The sequence below is a fragment of the Centruroides vittatus genome, unplaced genomic scaffold, assembly GCF_030686945.1.
Source record: "Centruroides vittatus isolate TY-2023 unplaced genomic scaffold, ASM3068694v2 contig_880, whole genome shotgun sequence".
Lineage (NCBI taxonomy): Eukaryota > Metazoa > Arthropoda > Arachnida > Scorpiones > Buthidae > Centruroides > Centruroides vittatus.
Window position 1 is genome coordinate 1,011,122 of NW_027122572.1, and position 20,008 is coordinate 1,031,129.

A 20,008-nucleotide genomic window follows, 5' to 3' on the forward strand; every position below is an offset into this window, starting at 1 on the left:
TATTCGAAGTGTTGTAAAAAGTACAACACGTAATTGCTTGTGAGAAAGATTTTCACAGGCTTCCCAAAGGTTAACAACTTTGCAACGATGTTGGTTTTTATTCATCTGCAGGAAAAAGTTTTTTGTTATTTATGAAATCATTAATAAAATATTATTTTACTTATATTATTTGGAGTATATTTATTTCAGATTTATTATTTTATTTGGAAATCAATATTTACACATCTCGAAGCATTAAAAAATAAACAGTTTCTAATAATGATAAATATCCGAGAATAGCCAAATTAGTGAAATCAGCATCGAAAATCCCGTTCTCATGAATGAGAGGATCAATTTTATGCCGGGCACTTTCTCCTGATAGAGCATCAGTGTTGGAAAGAATGCTTAATTCACTTTTGATTGTTAAGGAGGGACTAAACATGTATGACCAAAGCCCACACCTTGTACCTATTGCAAAGGACGACTGAAATTAGCTTCCTCGGTGCATAGAAATTATCAAGAACGATTGGAAAATGAAAAGAAGTTAAAAGAATAAGAGAAACGGAAAAAAGAGCACAGAAATGTTTTGAAGAACAACAAAAGAAAGCTGTTCGTAACATGAAGATTATGGAACTGCAACTGAGTTTAAACCAGAAAAATGTAGAAGAAAATGAAATACATGCGACAGTCTAAGTTTTGTTAGAAGCAGCAAACAAAAAAACTGGAGAAGGCTATTAACAGCAAGAACATGAATGAAGTACAAGCAGCACGTGTGATGCTTATTAGTGTTAAGTGTTCAAAAGCAAGAGGAAGCGAAATAGAAGGAAGTTGATAACATGCAGAATAATCTTAATAAAAGAACATCATCTTTCATGACTGATTATTTACAGAAGCCAAAGACATTTCAAGTATTCATGGTTTACTTGAAATACAGAAGCCACTGGTTATCGGGAAACAGAAAAAAAAACGCGATATAACCGAGTAATAAAAATTCTGGGCTTTTACTAAACAGATTATACATGCTATGGAATCTCTGTTCTTTCATCAGCAAGTGTTTCTGATATAAAATAAGCTTAGTTTTTCAATCCTGAATTTTATTCGTAGGTTATATCGAATTAATTGACGTTTACGTAAACATCGAAACCATGAACGCCCATTTAGCATTGTTTTTTTAACAATGACATTGAAAGACAAATACTGTCGATATAAAAACAAAACATCAATTGCGATTTTATTATACAGTACTATATAAATCGCTTATTAGAAATTCGTGTAGTTTATATTTTTCAATAAAAATTATAAATGCTGTAATTGAAAATTTAAAAAAAATGAATATTGAATATATAATAGAACATCAAAACTTATAAAATTACAGAGTAAAAATTCTCTAAAAAGCAAAATGAAGTTACTACTGTATAAAAATTTTAGAAGTTTTCGTTCAGAATTAGAGATCTTTTCCTTACACGTTATGCGGTGAATTCGAAATTTCACACCTTTATGTGAATTGATGCAATACCGTTAATTCACATAAATGTATGAAATTTCGAATTCACAGAAACTTGTAAATGAGGAGACTGTACTTAAAACTAATAAATACACAACTTTTATATCAAAAGGAAACAAATGACAATCGATCTATCCACCTGTTCTGCATATTTAGCTCTTTCTCGTATTTCGTTGCAAATAGAAATTCAGTGGTAATTGGTAATTTAAAATTAATTGACTCAAATGCTTTTAAAATTTAGGGGACCAAAAAAACACGATATAACGAGTGGCTACTATATTACAGTATATACAGAAATTTTTAAAATGTGTTTAACCATAACAGAATAAAAAGAAATAACAATTTTTACTGCTGTTTTGCTGAGTTTTCCTTCTGTGTTTTCACTTTGTTTTGCCACTATTGCACTCACTTTTTATTCACTTTTTCTGTATTTCAACTCACTTTTCTCACTTTTTCAAAGGGGAAATAGCACTCCTAGGCCTGTAATCCTAACCTGGTCTTTTTTCAGAAAAGGTTGTGCATCCCTGCTTAACACTTAAAGGTTAGTGCCAATCAGGCTACCAACAAAATCAACTCCTCCTCATATTTCTCATGCGTCGAATTCAATCAATCAATCAAATGTTTGTATTCCAAAAGCTTTAACATTCCATCGGACACTCGTTTACACCTGAAGAAGAACTCGGGAGTTCGAACACATTGGTTGTGAATTTTTCTTTTGTGTGTTTTTTCGTTGCACACCAGACATTGGTTCATAGAGTACGTTATTGACTATACCCCGGTGTTGTGTGTTGTTGTTTACCAAAGTAAGTTGTTATTACAGTAAGACCCTGCTTAATGCTGATTCAATATAACATGGTCTGCTCAAAGCCTAAAAAAAAGCTCAAAATTTACGCCAATTTAAATCATCACGGTATTTCATTGATTCGTATATAATACAATTATTTAATATGAACATGAACCAATCAGAAAAAGATGGCAAAAAGGTGTACTTTCTTTAAATCTGTTTATTTGGTGCAATTTTGGAAAAAATATAACATTATGGATGCCATAGGCAATATTGGCTTTGCTTGGCAAGAATTAACTGATAAATGCACAAACACAGTGTGGAAGAAGTTATGGCTGAAGGTATCCAAGAATTCTCAATGAAAAGAGTCTATCATTGTATCATTAGGTTGACCAAACTCAACCTAATTGATACAGCAGGACTAGGAGATGTAGACGAGCAGGATATTGAGGAGTTACTGCAGTTTTCTGGTGAGAGTCTTACCAATGATGACCTTCAAGAACTGGCAGAATATGGAATTCATGTAGAACTGGAAAATAGAAATTCTGAAAATGAAGAACCCAAAAAATTTCACTAGAGATTTCCTTAGTAAAAGTTTGGTAACGATAATTGAAATCGTTGATTAAACTGTAGCGAATGATCCAGATTTTGAAAGAAGTGCAAAAGCACAACGAAATGTTTTGGATGTGATCTTCCGCTACCAACATTTGCTTAAGGAAAGAAAATAGCGACAAATGAAACTTCATGACTTTATTGCAAAAAAACAAGAATTTCAGAAAAGTCAGGACCTTCATCACAAAAATGAACTTTACATTTCTGTGCATATGTTTATGTGTTATTTAACATATATTATTATGCAAATTAATATAAAAATAACTTAAAATTAAAGTAAAACTTGTTTATTTTTGGTTGCTATCCCTATTTACTCTGTTAAAATGACCTTGTTTAACGCTGTTTCGTTTTGTGCTTTGTCATCTAGGAATGCATCCCCCGCATTAAGCGGGGTCTTACTGTACATTTATAATGAACAACAGTTAATGTTAGTAGCTGTTTATGCCTATAATGTATCTCTGAATAAGTATGACTTGAAATACAGAATTATGAATTTTTTGTTGCAAAGAATTTGCTGAAAGAACAACATTATGATTCCATATTTTGTATGTAATGAAAATGTTTGCAGAGAAAACCAGTCTAAAGTTTGTACTTGATTAAGCAATAAAAATGGTTAATTATGTTAAAACTAGATCACAAAGTTATGGTTTTGCAAGAAGTTATGCAAGATAGTGTATTTAAATCACAAATAAATTTTTTGTACATTATTAAAGTAAGATGGCTATTGAAAGGAAATCTGTTGTCACATGTATGAGTTGTATGAGAAAATGTATGTGTTTTTTCACTGGAATGATCACAATTTTATAATTATTTGTCTGATGAAATTTGGATCTGTAAGTTAGCTTTTCTAGCAGGTTTATTCGAGAAACTCAATTCCTAAACATCAGTATTAAAGGTCAGAATAAGATATACTCATTTCTAATGATAAATTGTTTATCTATAAAAAAAAACAGTTAAAATATTTTAAAGAATATATTAATAACAAAATTAAGAAACCAAAGTTAATCATAATGATGAAATTGATGTGGTTGGTGAAACATTGAAACTACTAAAAACTAGAATTGGAAATTATGTTCAAGTTTTTGCTAGAAAAAATATTTGGGGATGAGAGATCCATTTGAAGAAGAATCTTATGGTGTTAGTTCTCATTTTGAAAGAGGAAGAATTTGAAATTAAAAATATCAGTTCCTGGAAATGAATTTTGACAGGAGTAATACTGCAATTTCTGGATTAAAATACAAAAATAATTTTCACAAATTTCAGAAGCAGTAATAATTGAAACATACTTCTTAGCATGAAATGAAATTAAACAAAAAAAAAGGAGAAAAACACTAAATTAATAAAAGAGGAAATGAGATTAGGTCTTTCTACATTGAATTTTAAAATAAAAAAGAATAGTAGTTTTTATTCCTCAGTCCCAATCATCTGATTGATGAAAAGAATTCATTATGATTTTATTTTATTTGTTTTTGTAAAATTTATTATGTTGTGATTTGAAATTTCAACTAATAGAAATGTATTAAATTTTTTTTAAATGAAAAATAAACTTATTTGTATACTAAAGAAATACAAGCTTTTATGAGATGCAATCTATCATAAAATTTACATGCATGCCATAAAACAAAAAGGCTGGGAAACACTCCTGTGTACAAATGAAATATAAATTTCTGTTTATGCTAAATTTACATTTCAACACTAGCTGAAAAATTGGTTAATAAAAATTAGTTAGAATTAAAAGCTATTTTAATATTAAATTAGTCTGTTTTTCTGGGTTTGCAAAAATTATCAAGAAAAAAATAATTTCCATTTCTTATGAGCATTAAATATAATTATTAAATATTAGTAATTATAACTAACATTTGACAGTATCATTAAATATTACTTAACATATCTAACATATAAATTAGAAATTCAACTTTGATCATTTGATTTAGAATTTTGATACAAAATCTGCTAGATGTGAAACACACTACTGTATATTTCAATTATTTGCAATAGAACTGTGCATAAAACAATTTATTTATTGTAATGATCATGCAAAGTTTTGCAGCTTTTATGATTTAATGAATACTGGTGATATCAAATATATATTTTATAAACTATATGAAAGTTTGTGATTATGTATAAATAATTAAACATTTATAACTTTTGTACAGATTCTCTGTTATTTGTTTTTTTGTTTGTTTTTTAGGTCTTTATCCAGTAGATGAAGCAACAATAGAGTTAATTATAGAAAAATTAGAAATTGATGTAAGTGTTATTTTGTTCTTTTTTAATAATGCAGAATGTCTGTGAGAAATTATAAAAATTTATTTCCTAAAAAGTAATAGAGAAAAAAAGCAAATTAAATCATTTAAAGAATAATTCAAAGCTCTAACATAAATGATTTCTTTGCAAAATCTGGCTAAATTACATCTATTGTGACATATTGGAGTTGTAATTACTACATCATTACTAGAAGCAAATCTACTTTGTTTTAAGTAACCAGTAGTATCACTATATATTTGCAATGATAATGAAGCTATTATATTAATGATAGAGATAGGGAAAGTTGATAGGAATACAGGTTGCTAATTAGTACCAGTGAGATTTCATAAAATCAGATTTCCTCTTTCAAGTTCATAACAATGAATGATTTGAAGAATTGTCTATGGATAGTAATTGTCAAATAATGTTTGTAGAATGTTTCATGCAAAATTAATTAACTATTTTTTTCTTTTGCTTACATATATTGAACTTTTATGTGTGAAAAAATATAAACTGTTCATTATAGACTTGATTTTTTATGTAGTTATTACTTTTAATGAATAGATTTTTGTAATCTCACATCATTTATAGACATTCTTTGTTTAAGAATTATAAAGATTCTGTAAAGAATATGTCAGTTTGAAAGTGAAATAAACTTAAGAATTTGAATACTAATATTATTGAATATTCATGAATACTTAGTTTTAAATGTATATACAACTGATAGAAAATTTAAATAATATCAAACCTTTAATGTCCAGAAAATAATTTAAAATTAAACAAACATTTTCAGCTGCTGTAATTTTCTGTGTATGACTATGACTATTTAATTTTAGCAACTTTCTATAATCTATAGAAAGTTGCTAAAATTGAAAATAAAAATATCACAAACTCTAGTGTCTTATGTATACTTCAGACATGTAACAGAAATTTCTGAGTAGGAATATGTGGTGAGATTATTAGTATAATCTGATGTAGGAATAAATGGGAGAGTAGCTAATGAAGTAAATTCAACTATGTATTAAAAAAATTCACTAGTCTATCAACTTGTTAGAAATAATAAAACTAGTGTGAAAATTCAATTATCTACAAGAATTTATTTTATTCCTACAACTAAGTGTTTAAACCATAAATGTATTATATGAGCTTTTGCAGAGTAAACTCAAGCAACATCAATGTGATATAAGGAAAGATAGCTCTTCTACATTAGCAGTTTTTGCTTCCTAATAAGATAATACAGTCTTATAAGCTTGAGTATCCATCATCAAAAAAGTTTTACCATCTACTATGCTTCCAGAAGTTATTGAAATTTATGGATCAAGCTCTCAAGGTTTCAAGCTCTTGTGTAAATCAGAGATACAGATATACTTTCCACTATGTGGTTCATTCTATATAAATAATGTTGACTCTTCACAAATGTTTATTTTCTGTAGATGAATATATATACTATATATTTAGCCAGTATTTATTTTTACTGTTTTGTTGTAATTATTTTTTTTATTAATATTGTCACTTTATGGTTTTAAATATCTTATTCTAATTTTTAAATTTAAACTTTGATACACATCATTGACATGCAATATTGAAAAATAATAGAAGTATAGAATTTGAATATAGAGTCTAATGGTTATTAAAAGGAGCTGAAAACATTTATTTACTTTTTATGTCCGATATTAAAAATTTAATATTGTTTTACTTTAATGAGATTACTTTTAAAAATATCATATGTTTGAAAATAGTTGTGTGCAAATTGACAAATTGTTTGTAATGTAGTCAAATGTTATATTTAGAATACACAAATTGATCATGATATTTAGAGAAAGAGAAGGAAGAAAAAAATTAATATAGAATAATTGATTTGATTATTGTGATATTGTAAGGTGATTGTTGTATAAAATTCCCAAGAGCATTAATATGAGAGTTTTTATCAAACAAATCTTATATGATAGATAGAATAGTAAAATGTTTGAAAGATTAATGTACAGAGTGGTCATAAATTAAGTTGACCAAGTAACAGCAATCTTGGGAGTGCAGAAAGTGAGGAATCTGCCAGTAAATGTTTAAGGTTAGTTTTGGATAAGGACAAGATGTTTGTTAGTTGTAGTAGTGATGATTTTCTAGCTAGAGCTAATGAGTTTCTGGAGCAGTGTGCTTCTGTAGTTTTACAGGAAGACCCAACAGCAACTGTTCTAAAAAAGGCTCAGAAGGTGCTTGCACTTTCAGGGGTGGTAGCCTCATTACCAGATCCTCTTAAGTCATCAAATATGGCATGTCCTAGACCAGTGTTTTCCAATCTGTTGGGTGTGTGACTATTGCAAGGGAGGCATGCAGCTTTTACCGAATTATCATTTTTTAATATAAACAAACAAAAAAAAAAAGTCAAATTGATGTCAAAAAATGAATCAGCAATTCAGTTATGCCTAGTTTACAACCCTCATATGAACAGTTTGTGTACAAATGCTAAAAATCCATCCACAGTCTTGCTGAAACATCTTGATGAGTCGAACCTCAGCAAACAATATACTTTTTTTAATAAGGTACATTGTTTTGTAGGCCATTAAATAAATTATAAGGATAGTATTTATGAAAATTGAGGGGGGTGCAGCAATTTTTTTCTTTTTTGAAAAAGAAGGGCTGAGGTACAGAAAGTTTGGAAACCATGCCCTAGACGGGTGTCCAGCCCGCAGGTTGCATGCAATACAAGGCAAGTTCCAATGTGGCCCAATAAATGTTAACAAAACTGACAAATTTTTAAATTTTATTTATTTATTTCAATGGCATAAACTCAAAAAAAGTTTCACAAAGCCATAAACGTTTATACATATTTTATGTTGAGTGGAAAGGAAATATTTTCAATTACTTGGAAATGTGTGAATGAAGAAGGAAAACTAAATAAAGCTGGAGTTGTGACTCAAAGGATTATAGACCCAAATTTGGGGAAAGAAGAGAAAGGCCAAAAGATAAAAAGTAGTGAGAAAGGTTCTATTAAATAGACCTTCTGTTATGCAAACATTGACCCTTAATTTTCCAACCTTTATCTTTTGTCCTTTCTCTCATTTTTCCATATTTGGGCCTATAATTCTTTGAGTCCCAACTCCAGCTTTATTTAGTATTCCTTCTAGTGTTTCAAGATTTGCCTACCCTTCTTTTTAGTTTGGCATAAAAAATATCATTTGGTGTATTGGCTACTTTTTGGGCTACATATTATTTATAAATATATTAACTGAATAAAAATGCACTTTAAAATGGTGTTTTATCATTTTTTATTAATTAGAGACCCAAATAAAATAAATATTTGTGTTTTTCAAATAAATTTTTGTTTGTCTCCTTTATAATAAATGAATTTATCTATTTCTAAGTAAAAATTGAAAGTGTCTGTAGAAGTAATTTTATAAAATATTCTTTTTTGTGATAAAGTTTTAATACTTATTACTATAATCTAGACATGTTAATCCTTAAATATACAAGTATATTTAAGGATTGGGCTACAAGTATATATAATATACTTGTGGCCCAAAACTCCATCACTTCTTCTAATGTGGCCTAGAGTGTGTACAGAGTGGTCATAAAGTAAGTTGACCAAGTAACAGCAATCTTGGGAGTGCAGAAAGTGAGAAATCTGCCAATGGGTGCCAAAAAGGTTGGACACTCTTGCCCCAGACTGTTTTTTGAGGCCAAGACACATAATAGGAATGATCACTATGCCCATAACAAGCATTCCCACCCAATGTAGTACTTCGAGAAGGCATTTGCAAAGCATATTACATCTTTAATGCCTATTTCTAGTTTTGTAGCTAGCTCCACACTCAAGTATTGATTTTATAAGATTGATGTGGTATCTTTGTAGCCATCTGTACCACATCTTGATGTGTTAATGCTTACAAATGCCGTATTCTTTAGGACTGATCAGTCTACCCCCAGGTGGATTTGAGGGAAGTGCCTTTTCATATAATGGAGAAAATTATTTTCAATTTAACAGTACCATTTACAAGCTTCTGCTTGTAAATGGTACTGTTAAATTGAATATCTCATATCTTTATTTAATTTTTAAAAAGAAACATTGCATTTATGTTCTATTCTTAAGTTTAAAATTTGTGATTTGATTTTTGTCTGATACCTGCTGTAAGTGTTCGAAAGTACTCACAATTTTTAATAAATATATGCTTTTAATGTTGGTGTAGTATGGTTTTTCTCCTGTATAACAATCTCAGCATGAAGTAAAAATTGTTTTTGTCAATTACCAGCATGTAATGAGTTTTTATTACATCAATATGTGTATGGTTCTTCATTGTGTCAATAAATATATTTTAAATAATTAAAAAAATTAAATTGATTTGAATTAAAATATCAACTATTGAAGAAATATCTAATTTTCAGAGTTTTGATAATCTTCAAAATGCCAAAAAAAGAGAAGGGATTGAATTTGATGAAGATGTTATCTGTGATGTTTGCCGTTCTGTAAGTGAAATAATTATTTTTTTTATATATTTTTAATTTAATATTTTTAAACTTTTTATGTTTACCTAGTATATATTTCAAATATCAATATTTCAAATTTGCCTATATTTCAGAAAAATAAAATAATGTAATAATATACTATTGGTATTTTAATAAACTTGCATGTCAAATTATTTTATAATTTATTTTTGATTTTCATTGATTAATAATATTCTTTTATGAATTATTAAGTTATATTTTATGAAATATGAAATAATCTGATTATTTTGTGCACAAGTTTAATTTTCTTACAAAATATTTATTTGATATACTGCATAATCTGCTTACTGTAATCATTCATAGACTCAGCTATACTGATGGTGAGAAGCAACTGATAACATTAAGCAGCATAATTAAATAAGACTATAATCAGTGAAAATTTTGATTTTTATTGGGCTTGACAATAAAAAGAATATGTAAATAATTAAAAACTGTGTAACTTTAGGATTTATTAATTAATAATAGTTTAATTATATTCTGGATGAATTAAGAAATGCTAACAATTTATATTTCTATGCTGAGAGCAAACAACAATTAAAGTGATAAACATTTAATATTTAAAACATTGAAAATTAATAACAAATTGCAATTTATCAGTCACACTGTGTGAGGCTGATAGTGTGAAGAGAGACTGTAATGTCTCAATTTTTCTAGTCTGGAAAATCACCTAACATGCAGCACTACATAAGCAGAAAGAAAAAAAAAAAACAAGTGAAACGGGTCAACTGGTGTCAGGCTTAGACTTTTTTTTATAATAAGCAAAACCACAAATGAAAAATAATTTGTTAATGTATAAATAGCCCAAAATAAACATTTGACTTATGTACCAAAAGAAATTTAAAATTTATTATTCTAGAGACAAACTATTTACAATGGTTAATACAAAACTATAAATCAACTTAGAGCGAAAAGAAGACAAACTGTACAAATTATAATCTTTAATGATACTTTTATCTAATCGAAATCAAAATAACAAGTATGTACAAAAACTTTCCAACTCTTGGGAACTTAAAGTTAACTTAGGATTATTCTTGGAACAAAAACAACTGACAAATACAAAGTTGACTATTTACAAAATGCCAAAAGAATCTTACTAACTTGCCTAATCGTCACAACAAAAATTTTAGAAATCTTTGCTTGTCAATTGCATTCACCTTTGAAACTTCACCAGCTTGCTTACGGGAGCTTCATCTCATTTTCGTTAGTCTTGTATACATCCAGGTGTGATGTAGCAATAGCTACTCCAATCTCATTTACATACGTAGTCCAACAATTATTATTTTTCTTCACAATCTTAAAAACATCTGTCTTTTACCAATCTGTTCAAAACTTTCAAATCAGTTACATTTGGGATTACATGTCCATTTTTTAATTCCTATACAAAAATTGCTTTAATCTGAGATGCTGTTGATTGGTGACATGGGGCAGTAGTGTCATTCATGGTAAGAGTTAGTATCTCTCTCTTTCTTTCTTTCTTTTTTGTTTTTGTTTGTTTGGTGCAGAGCTAACAAAACAAAATGTCTCCAAAACAAATACTAATGAGAACTGAATAAAAACCCAAAAATAAAACTAAAGTTTGGACTTGACTCCTTACAAGACATTAAAAATGCCTGTTTAAATAGCGTATACCAATAACCAAAACTATGATTACAATAAGCAAAGTTTTATAAGTATATTTTAATTTGTGTTTCAGGATATGCTAATTCTAGTAATATTAAATGAATAATAATAATATCTATGATTACTATCAGTAGATAAACAGTTTATGTTCAAAAGTACTAAAATGTTAAGATCTTTTTTATTTTATATATTTCTCTCTCATTATATATTTATATACCATCTATATTTTTATATAAAATTCAATTTAAACCAAAGTGGTAGAAAGTAGAATTAACCAACTTAATCCTAATGTAACTTGAGAGATATCTGTACATAAAAAAACAGTTATTGTTAAGCAGTCATGAATCCAGAAGGAGTTTTTTGATAGACATTGTTATGATAGTTTTTAGTCAAGATTGATAAAATTGCATTGCATCAAATTGCTGGCTGACTTAACTTTCTTAAAAATGGTTTACAACCATTTGATTCAATCATATAGGATCAAATTCAACATAAAAAGTTACATGAAATACATATTAAAAGAGAGAATATTTATAGATGACAGAGAAATTGTCACATCATACCTGAAACAGTACATCATATCATGTCAAGTTTCTTAGCACAAATTATTATATATGTGTAGTCAAATGACAAATATAATACTCCTGTAATGTATAAATACAAATTATAATACACTTTGGAATCATATTATAAATACACACTACAGTTAGTGTCAAAAAACAGCTACAAAATATATTAGGATGGGGTATTTATTATGAGATAAAGCGCTCTATTACAATAGACTAGATTTCATATTTATTGATAAACAGAATCATTGATTTCTTAATAATGTTTATTTCAGATGTTTACAATATCTATGCTGTAAAAACAATAAATGTAAAAAACATTCATTTTCCACTTGTACTTTATTTCTTAAAAGGGTTATTCATTGTGTCTGTAACTCTCACTGGTGTCATATCACATAACCTGTAGAAAAGTCTTACAATTACACTACAGAAAACAGAAATATTAAATGTGTTGAATAGATATAAAATTTTTAAAATGCCTATACTAATTGCACCCAAACATAATGTAATAATTATTTTAAGCAGCTATGATTTGACATTGGTTTGGCTTAACAGTGGTTATCAGTATCAACTGAATAATACATTTGTGAGGTCATCAAGTTGCGTTTAAAGTCAGAATGGAAGAGACGTGCTGGTTCGTATGTGGGTGTGATAGACACTGAGTCAGACTCAACAGTTACAAATAAAATCGTCCCGATTTATTTAAACATCAAATCATGCTTACAGATATAATTCTCAGAGTGTAGAGCACGACTGTAAATCTTCAGTTCCTCCTGTTGAAAGAGAGAGTTCTGATGGAAGGACTTGTCCGTGTCGACTACCCCAGGGGTAATGTTGTTAAAAGTCCACAGAGAAGTTGAAGTCAGTTCAGCACAAGTGTCGAAGGTGAAGTGGAGAAGGCAACCAAGTAAGGTATAGCACAATGAGAAATCAGAGAGAGAGAAGCTCCCTGAGTCCTTGGAATCCAAGATTTTATCAGTTTTGGTCCCAGATCAACCACTTCGATTGGTTATTTTTTTCTCTTCCCAACTTTCTAATTGGTCATCACTCGTTACTGTGTGTAATGAGATCTGAACTTGGATCGCGGAATGAGTCAAAATCGACATTTAATTCAATCCCAACCGGAGATAGTTGATCTTAGGACTTACATCATCTAATTTTCCTTTGTTTAATTTCTGAGAAAAGTTTTTTCTCTATTAAATTTAACATTTCCTTTTATGGACATAAAAATTTATACTTTAATATTAACAAATTTAGATATTTTAAATTTTAGTGTGGTTCCGGGATATTTCCAGAGCCTCACACATTTACATAATTATCATTATAGTAATAAAATATAATTTATTTATAATAATAAATTCTAAAAATAGTTTTGTTTTATTATTAGCCTGATACTGAAGAAGGCAATGAAATGGTATTCTGTGATTCTTGTAATATCTGTGTGCATCAGGCTTGTTATGGTATAACAAATATTCCAGATGGTAGTTGGCTTTGCTGTACATGTGCCTTAGGTATTGAACCATCTTGTCTTCTTTGCCCAAATAAAGGAGGTGCAATGAAAAGTACAAGGTAAATATTTTTATTGCTGTAAAGTACTAATTAATTTTTAGACTGAATGACAAAATCGTTGTCGAGTGCGAAAACGATCATTAGACTTACCGACCGTAACCCAATGGGTACTTTACGTGGGTTCGTGAGAATAAAGCCAGGCCTGGACTTTCGCGTGCTCCAGAAATTATAACTACAATTGAAACTAATAAAGAACAAATCAAGTTTAATCTAAAGTAGAAAAAATACTATGTACAAGTTAGTAAAGAACCAAAAAACAATTTATTTGACAAAGGACAAATTCTTAGTCCCAACAAAAATATAAGATAACTTAGTAACTATAATCTATTTCTATTCCCATTGGAATTCTGACAATTCAAAATCAACTTACTACTATGTACAGTCAATCAATCTTATCAACTATGACTATTCATCACCTCAGTTACTAGGAATCTTTCTATCCGAACTCTTTCTAATCGCCAAGAACTCTTCCAATTCTATCAATCTGGAAATCACCTGCTTGAACCTCACTTTCGATTCGTAAGAAGCTCACCACTTGCTTTTGATCAGTCAGAAGCTCACCTCGCTCTTGATCTGTCAGCTTAGTTGTTTTATATGCTGTGAGATGACGTTACAATTATCTTTGGGACCACCCCCTCATTTACATACTTACATGACTAACAAGAATTTTTTTCATCGTCTGGTCAGCTTGTTTCCGACAATTCACTAGAGACTTTTACATCAATAATTTGTCTGATAAATAAAAGTACACTTTTGAGATGTCTCTTTAAGTCTTTTAGTGAGCCTTATGTTAAGTGTGTGTGGGGTCCTCCCCTCTTTTCCATGTTGGAACTTCTGTTTGAACTTCTGATTTCAGGGAAAGTGCATGGCACGTTAGTTTTTCCTATGGCGCTACGTCTGATTCGGTAAGTTGGTTTCTTCATTTTCGTTCGTTATAGAGGGTGAGTAGGGAACCTTCACCCTAACTAAAAATAAACCCCAAAATAAAATATACATAAAGAAAACAAAAATTAGAAAATAAAAATACAGCTTGGACTCAGTTCCTTACATTACTTAAAGGAAAGTAAAATTTGACCTCAATATATGAGTATCAGTATATGAGAATTCAATACAATGAGCTGTTTTCTTTTATTTTTCAAATTTTTGAGACAAAGTATTCAATATAACAGTGATTGATATTTATGACAATAAAATATATTTTAATCATAAGTGAAAAACTGATTCTCACATTATATTTAGATACAGATTTAGTTGGCTTATAGGTTCTACTCTTGATTTTCTTTGTTTCAATCCAAGTTAGATCTTTATAGACTAGGATAGTGCTATTCATTCCATTGTGGTTGTGCAGTTTACTGTGCAGGATATGCAGTGAACTTTACTTCTACATTAGAGATTTTTTTATTGGCAATTACAATTTTACAAATTAAAATATAATTTCATTTTACTCCATTTTAATTGTTTTGTGTACTTGTTGTCTTAATTAGCTTTAGTTTTCATACTGTTAAATAAAGAAATGTCTGATAATTTATTTGTTTGGTTGTTTCATGTAGTATTATTTTCTATTTTGTTAGTGATTAACTTAATTGGCACTTTCATTCTTTTTTCACTTTATTTTATTTAGAATCATTGGTTGATAGGTATTTTGTAGCACTTTAATCTTATTTGGAGAACATGGATATGGTAGCTAGGTTATGTCAGAACAAGTTACAAAATTTCAATCATAAGAAATAGTGGAAAGTCTCATTCCTCTTAGTAAGATTTTGATTTACAAAAGTTGTTCAGGAATGAGGTATGTTTGTAAATTTTGGTTACACTGTATTATGATCTACTGAGTTAAGTCTAGTATTCACATGCAGAAACGGACAACAGAAATTGTCGACAGAATGGCAACCATTTCTGTGTCGCATGTACTTACTTGCAGAAATTACCCTACAATTGAAACGCACCATCTGTCATCTGTAAATATAAACAAGCTACTACAGTAGGTAGGCGACGTGCTGGTAGTCGAAAATGGCTTCGACCAAAATTGCTTTGTTATATCAATTAAACTTTTTAAGTTTTCCTTTGATCTTATCACAAATAAAAAACCTCAAAAACAAATAATTTGGATAGGGAAAATATTCTAAATTGTCGAAAGTTAGCTTTCATCACTGAATTTTGATTATGCCATTCCCAATATTTTACGCAGTAAGTTACAGCTATTTGACATTAATATTTAAAGCCTGGTACTCACATGCAGAAACAGATGACGGAAACTGTCGATGGAATGGCAAAATGATGTCACTTTTGCTGTTGAAGCTAACGGAATATGAAGTTGAAAATTTTCAACTTTTGCTGTCGCAGAAAGAGGAATGTCAAAAATTAGACCAATAGGAAAGCCGTTTAGCAATGTCGTCATAAAAATTACATGGGACGGTAGCATTCGAACTATGGTGGTCGGCAAGCTAAAACGCAAGTAATAATAATATTTAAAATTAAAAAGTTATAAGGCAACAATTTTTTGTGAAAGCTACATATTTAAAATTTCACAGGTCATTTGCATCTTTTTATAATTGTATAAACTGGCAGTATTGATTCTTTAGTGTAACTGTAGGGAGATAATGTTATTTCTTCAACACACTGGGAAATCTTTTCATGTGCTTTTGTAAATGAGATGCAGTTCATGAATTAGTGTTGTTAAAACAATTTCCAAAAATTTGCCATAGATTATTGAAACACTTTATGCTTTCTTTATATGAGAAATGTAATCAACAAAATGATGCTTTCTTCCCCACTGTTTAGATTTCTTATAATTTTATAGGTGGAAGGCTTTTTTTGTTATATATTATTCTAATTTTTTTTTCTTTGGTTTTTCTTGCATGCAGCTTTTTGAATTGCTGTTTTCTTGTGATGTTCAATTTTAGATTCTATTGTTTTTAAATTAAGCCAGTTGTATATGCTTTTTTCTTCATCCCTAATTCATTTAATTGATATTTGATAATTTCAATTCTCATTCTTTTTTTCTTGCCTATTGATTTTTTTTCTCAAACTTTCCATTGTAGCTTTCTTGTTATAATTTTAAGATTAGGCAATTTATCTTCTATAATTGGGCTACAATTTGAAAAAAATTATAGACCTGTAAATTCCCACTGTCGTCCATTCACTGTCTATCTGTTGAACATTAGATAGATGAAAGTTCAGACAAGATATGGAAAGCGTACATAGCAAGAGGTCTCAATTAACTATATACAAACTTCTAGTTTGCACTGAAAGTCACATTATTTCAGTTAAAAAATTTTTTCCTGAAAGGAGTTAGATAGATGACTGGAGCGGCCGGATGGCCGAGCGGTCAAGGTTAGCAGCCTACCGCCCTGGGGTACCCGGGATCGAATCCGGACGGGTCGAGAAATCCCCAGGAATTTTTCGGGGGTGGTCCGTCCGGATATGTCAGTCCCTGTCCCTCACCACCCGGCCGCCCCATTGTGGGCCTGGTTGAACCCATAATGGGCTTGCTATAAGAGGCCCTCTTAGTGCCCACTGGGCGGAAAGAGTTACAAAAAAAAAAAAAAAAAAAAAAAAAAGATAGATGACTGCATGACCCTGTTGCTAGCAGGAAAAGTATGATGTTCAGGGACAAGACACTACTAATTTGAGTGGAGAGCATATAATTTAAATTAAATAAATTTAAAATATGGTTAAAATTCAGTCTGGCCTTGTGACAATGTCACAATAAATAATTGCTCATTTGATTTCCATTTGTTTTATATAATCTTTTAGGTATAAATTTGTAATAAATATATCTTGAAACTTGGTTCTGTTTTTACTGTTGCTTTATATAATTTTATTTATCTTGGTTGCCATTGTATCTTACTAATTAACATGCAATGGTCCTATTCAGTCTCTGATCCTCTAAATTCTAGTGCCTGTTAATGTACGTGTACATAAACTTTCCTGTCATATAATACACTGATGTTCAAAAGTTAACGATACTTTGAAAAAAATGGAAATGAAACAGAACAGCATGAAATCATTAAGTTATAATGGATATGCAAAGTAATGAATCTGTAAGTGCAAATTTTATTTCAGTGACAGAATGAGGTGATGGGAGGCACTAATGGCAATGCTATAAGTACAGTGATGTGAAGACAAATTTTCAATTCCAGATTTTTGTGCAATAAGTGAGCACTTACATATTTTTGTTGCTGGAAAAGAAGAGAAAATGGCTAAGAGATGTCAAATTGACTTTTTTTGAAAGGCAAAATCATTGGAATATTGTAGAGTGGGCAATCATAAACAAAAGTGTCTAGAGTAGTGAATGTGCACTGTGTAATTTCTAAATAGTAGAGAAGACACCAAACAACTGGAGATATTCACAAACAACCTGTACGTTGAGTATGAGTAACTACTGCTAGACAAGACTGATTTTTGTCCATAACTGCATGATGTAACCAGATGATTCTGCCATACAACTGTCTTCTAAGCTTGCAGCCATGGGAACAACAATAGCCATGCAAATTGTTTACAGAAGGAGAGTGGCTTGTATTCTAGGTGTCCAGTCGTTTGCCTGCTGTTGACTTGTTAGCATAAGGGAGTGTTTGCAAATTTTTTTTTTCCAGTTTCTTCAAGACATAATTTAGTTATGCAATTCAAATTCTTCCTTTCATATCTTAATCGATAAATATAATAAAACAGAATTATAGATTTAGAAGATATTTAAATAATTATATAGGTAAACTATTTTCCCCAATCAGTCAATATTTTACTTATAATTGTAAAAATATCAAACTTGCTTTATAGGGGCCAACTAAAATTCTCTGTACTTTTTATCATTGTTGCAGCATAAAAAATTTTACAGATTGAAAGAAAATTGTAAAATTGAAAGCTAGATATTATTATTTAATGAAATGTAGGTTAAACTGTAAATTAGTTTACATTCATACTATTTCCTGGTACTAGGAAAGGAAAAGTGGTAAATTAATTGATCATTAAAGTATTACATTGATTATAAAAGTAAATATCAAAGAAATGATACTTATGTCATAAGATTGAAACTGATTCAATTAGGAACTTAAAATTTTTAAAGAACTATTTCTTCAGAATTACTTAATATTTCTGTATCATGCACATAATTTATAAATAAAATTATTTTCAGGAACGGCCTAAAATGGGCTCATGTCAGCTGTGCATTATGGATTCCTGAGGTTATTATTGGATGTGTTGAGAAAATGGAACCCATTACAAAAATTTCTATGATTCCTGTAAGTTAAATTCATTTGCTTGTTTAATATATTTTCACATGAAAATAAGTTTGAATGTTTTTGTTTTTGACAAAATAATAAATAAAATTATTGATAAACTAATAAAAAATGAAATAGGAGATATTGCTGTTTTATATTAAAGAATCATTATTACATTTTATTGTATATATTTTATTTGTACATTGCATAATATAATTTTTACATAATTACAGTATTTTTCAAAAGAGCTGGAATTAAGTGCAAAGAATAATGATATCAAAGATTATTTAATTTTATATTTATAATAAGTACAATTTAAATAAGTGTCATTTTAATTAAATAAGATTTTTTTTTAAATGTTATTTCATATTAAAAGTTTTAATCTCTTCTACAAAGAAAAAGATTGTGTGAATTTATTTAAAACTATACAAACTTTACTAAACAGACTTTAGTAATGTTTTTTACTGTTAACAATGTAATCTGCTACTAGATATTTTAACTTTAGTAAATAAGAAATAAAAGAAGAATTCATTATCAATTGTTTATAATAAAAAAAATAGTATTTACATAAGATTTACAATATTACTTATATTATTTCATTTTTCCTCCAAACTTTTATCAGTTATTTTTATGTAGAATTGTTTTGAATTTTTTCATATTTAGTAATTTAGTTTTGAATCACCTATGACTGAAGACAACTGTTATTTATATCAGATTTTGCTTTCATTTTATTTTAAGATTTTGATCATAAAATAAAATTTTATATATTTCAATGAAAATACAAATTTTCTAAACTTTAATGAGAAAATACCCAATTAATATTTAAATTTTAATACTTTATATATTAGAAAATTAAAATTAAATTAATCTAATATATTAAAAGTGTATAATCAGGCTTCAAATGTAAGGAATATTGAATTGTAAATTTAATTGTCATTAATCTGTTATTATTGTATGTGAATGATATTTTACAGTTAAAACTTTTTACAGGCCAGTAGATGGTCACTTGTATGTTCTCTTTGTAAAGAAAAAGATGGAGCATGTATACAATGTTCTGTAAGTATAATAGACTATCATAATAGTCAGTAAATTTATTTTGTTTTATATTTTGTTTAATTTAGAAGCAGTTTATGTTCAATGTTATAATTTATGTAGCAAAATGTGAATATTATAAACATTTATTTAATATTTTGAAAACTACCATTTCACATAATTGTGTTTTAGATTGGATAAATAGTGTTAATTATAATATTTATTTTATACTAATTAAAACAAAATTAATTTTACAAAAGAAATAGTTGTGAAATTAATTTCTTTAATTAAAAAATAAATACATTTTTAATACACAGAAATTTATTTCTGAATACAGATTATCAATATTATGTCGTCATAGAATATTCAGCTAATAAATATA

General features: G+C 28.8%; 1 protein-coding gene across 2 annotated transcripts in view; it reads left to right on the forward strand.

The window, feature by feature from the left end:
* Positions 1–20,008, forward strand: part of nwk (nervous wreck) — a 275,370-nt gene that overhangs the window by 38,110 nt on the left and 217,252 nt on the right. For both annotated transcript variants that reach the window (XM_067280045.1, XM_067280044.1), the window contains exons 8-12: positions 5,071–5,129; positions 9,504–9,584; positions 13,197–13,378; positions 18,510–18,615; positions 19,585–19,650. In XM_067280045.1, coding sequence (XP_067136146.1) covers positions 5,071–5,129; positions 9,504–9,584; positions 13,197–13,378; positions 18,510–18,615; positions 19,585–19,650 — 494 coding nt within the window. The remainder of the gene's footprint in view (positions 1–5,070; positions 5,130–9,503; positions 9,585–13,196; positions 13,379–18,509; positions 18,616–19,584; positions 19,651–20,008) is intronic.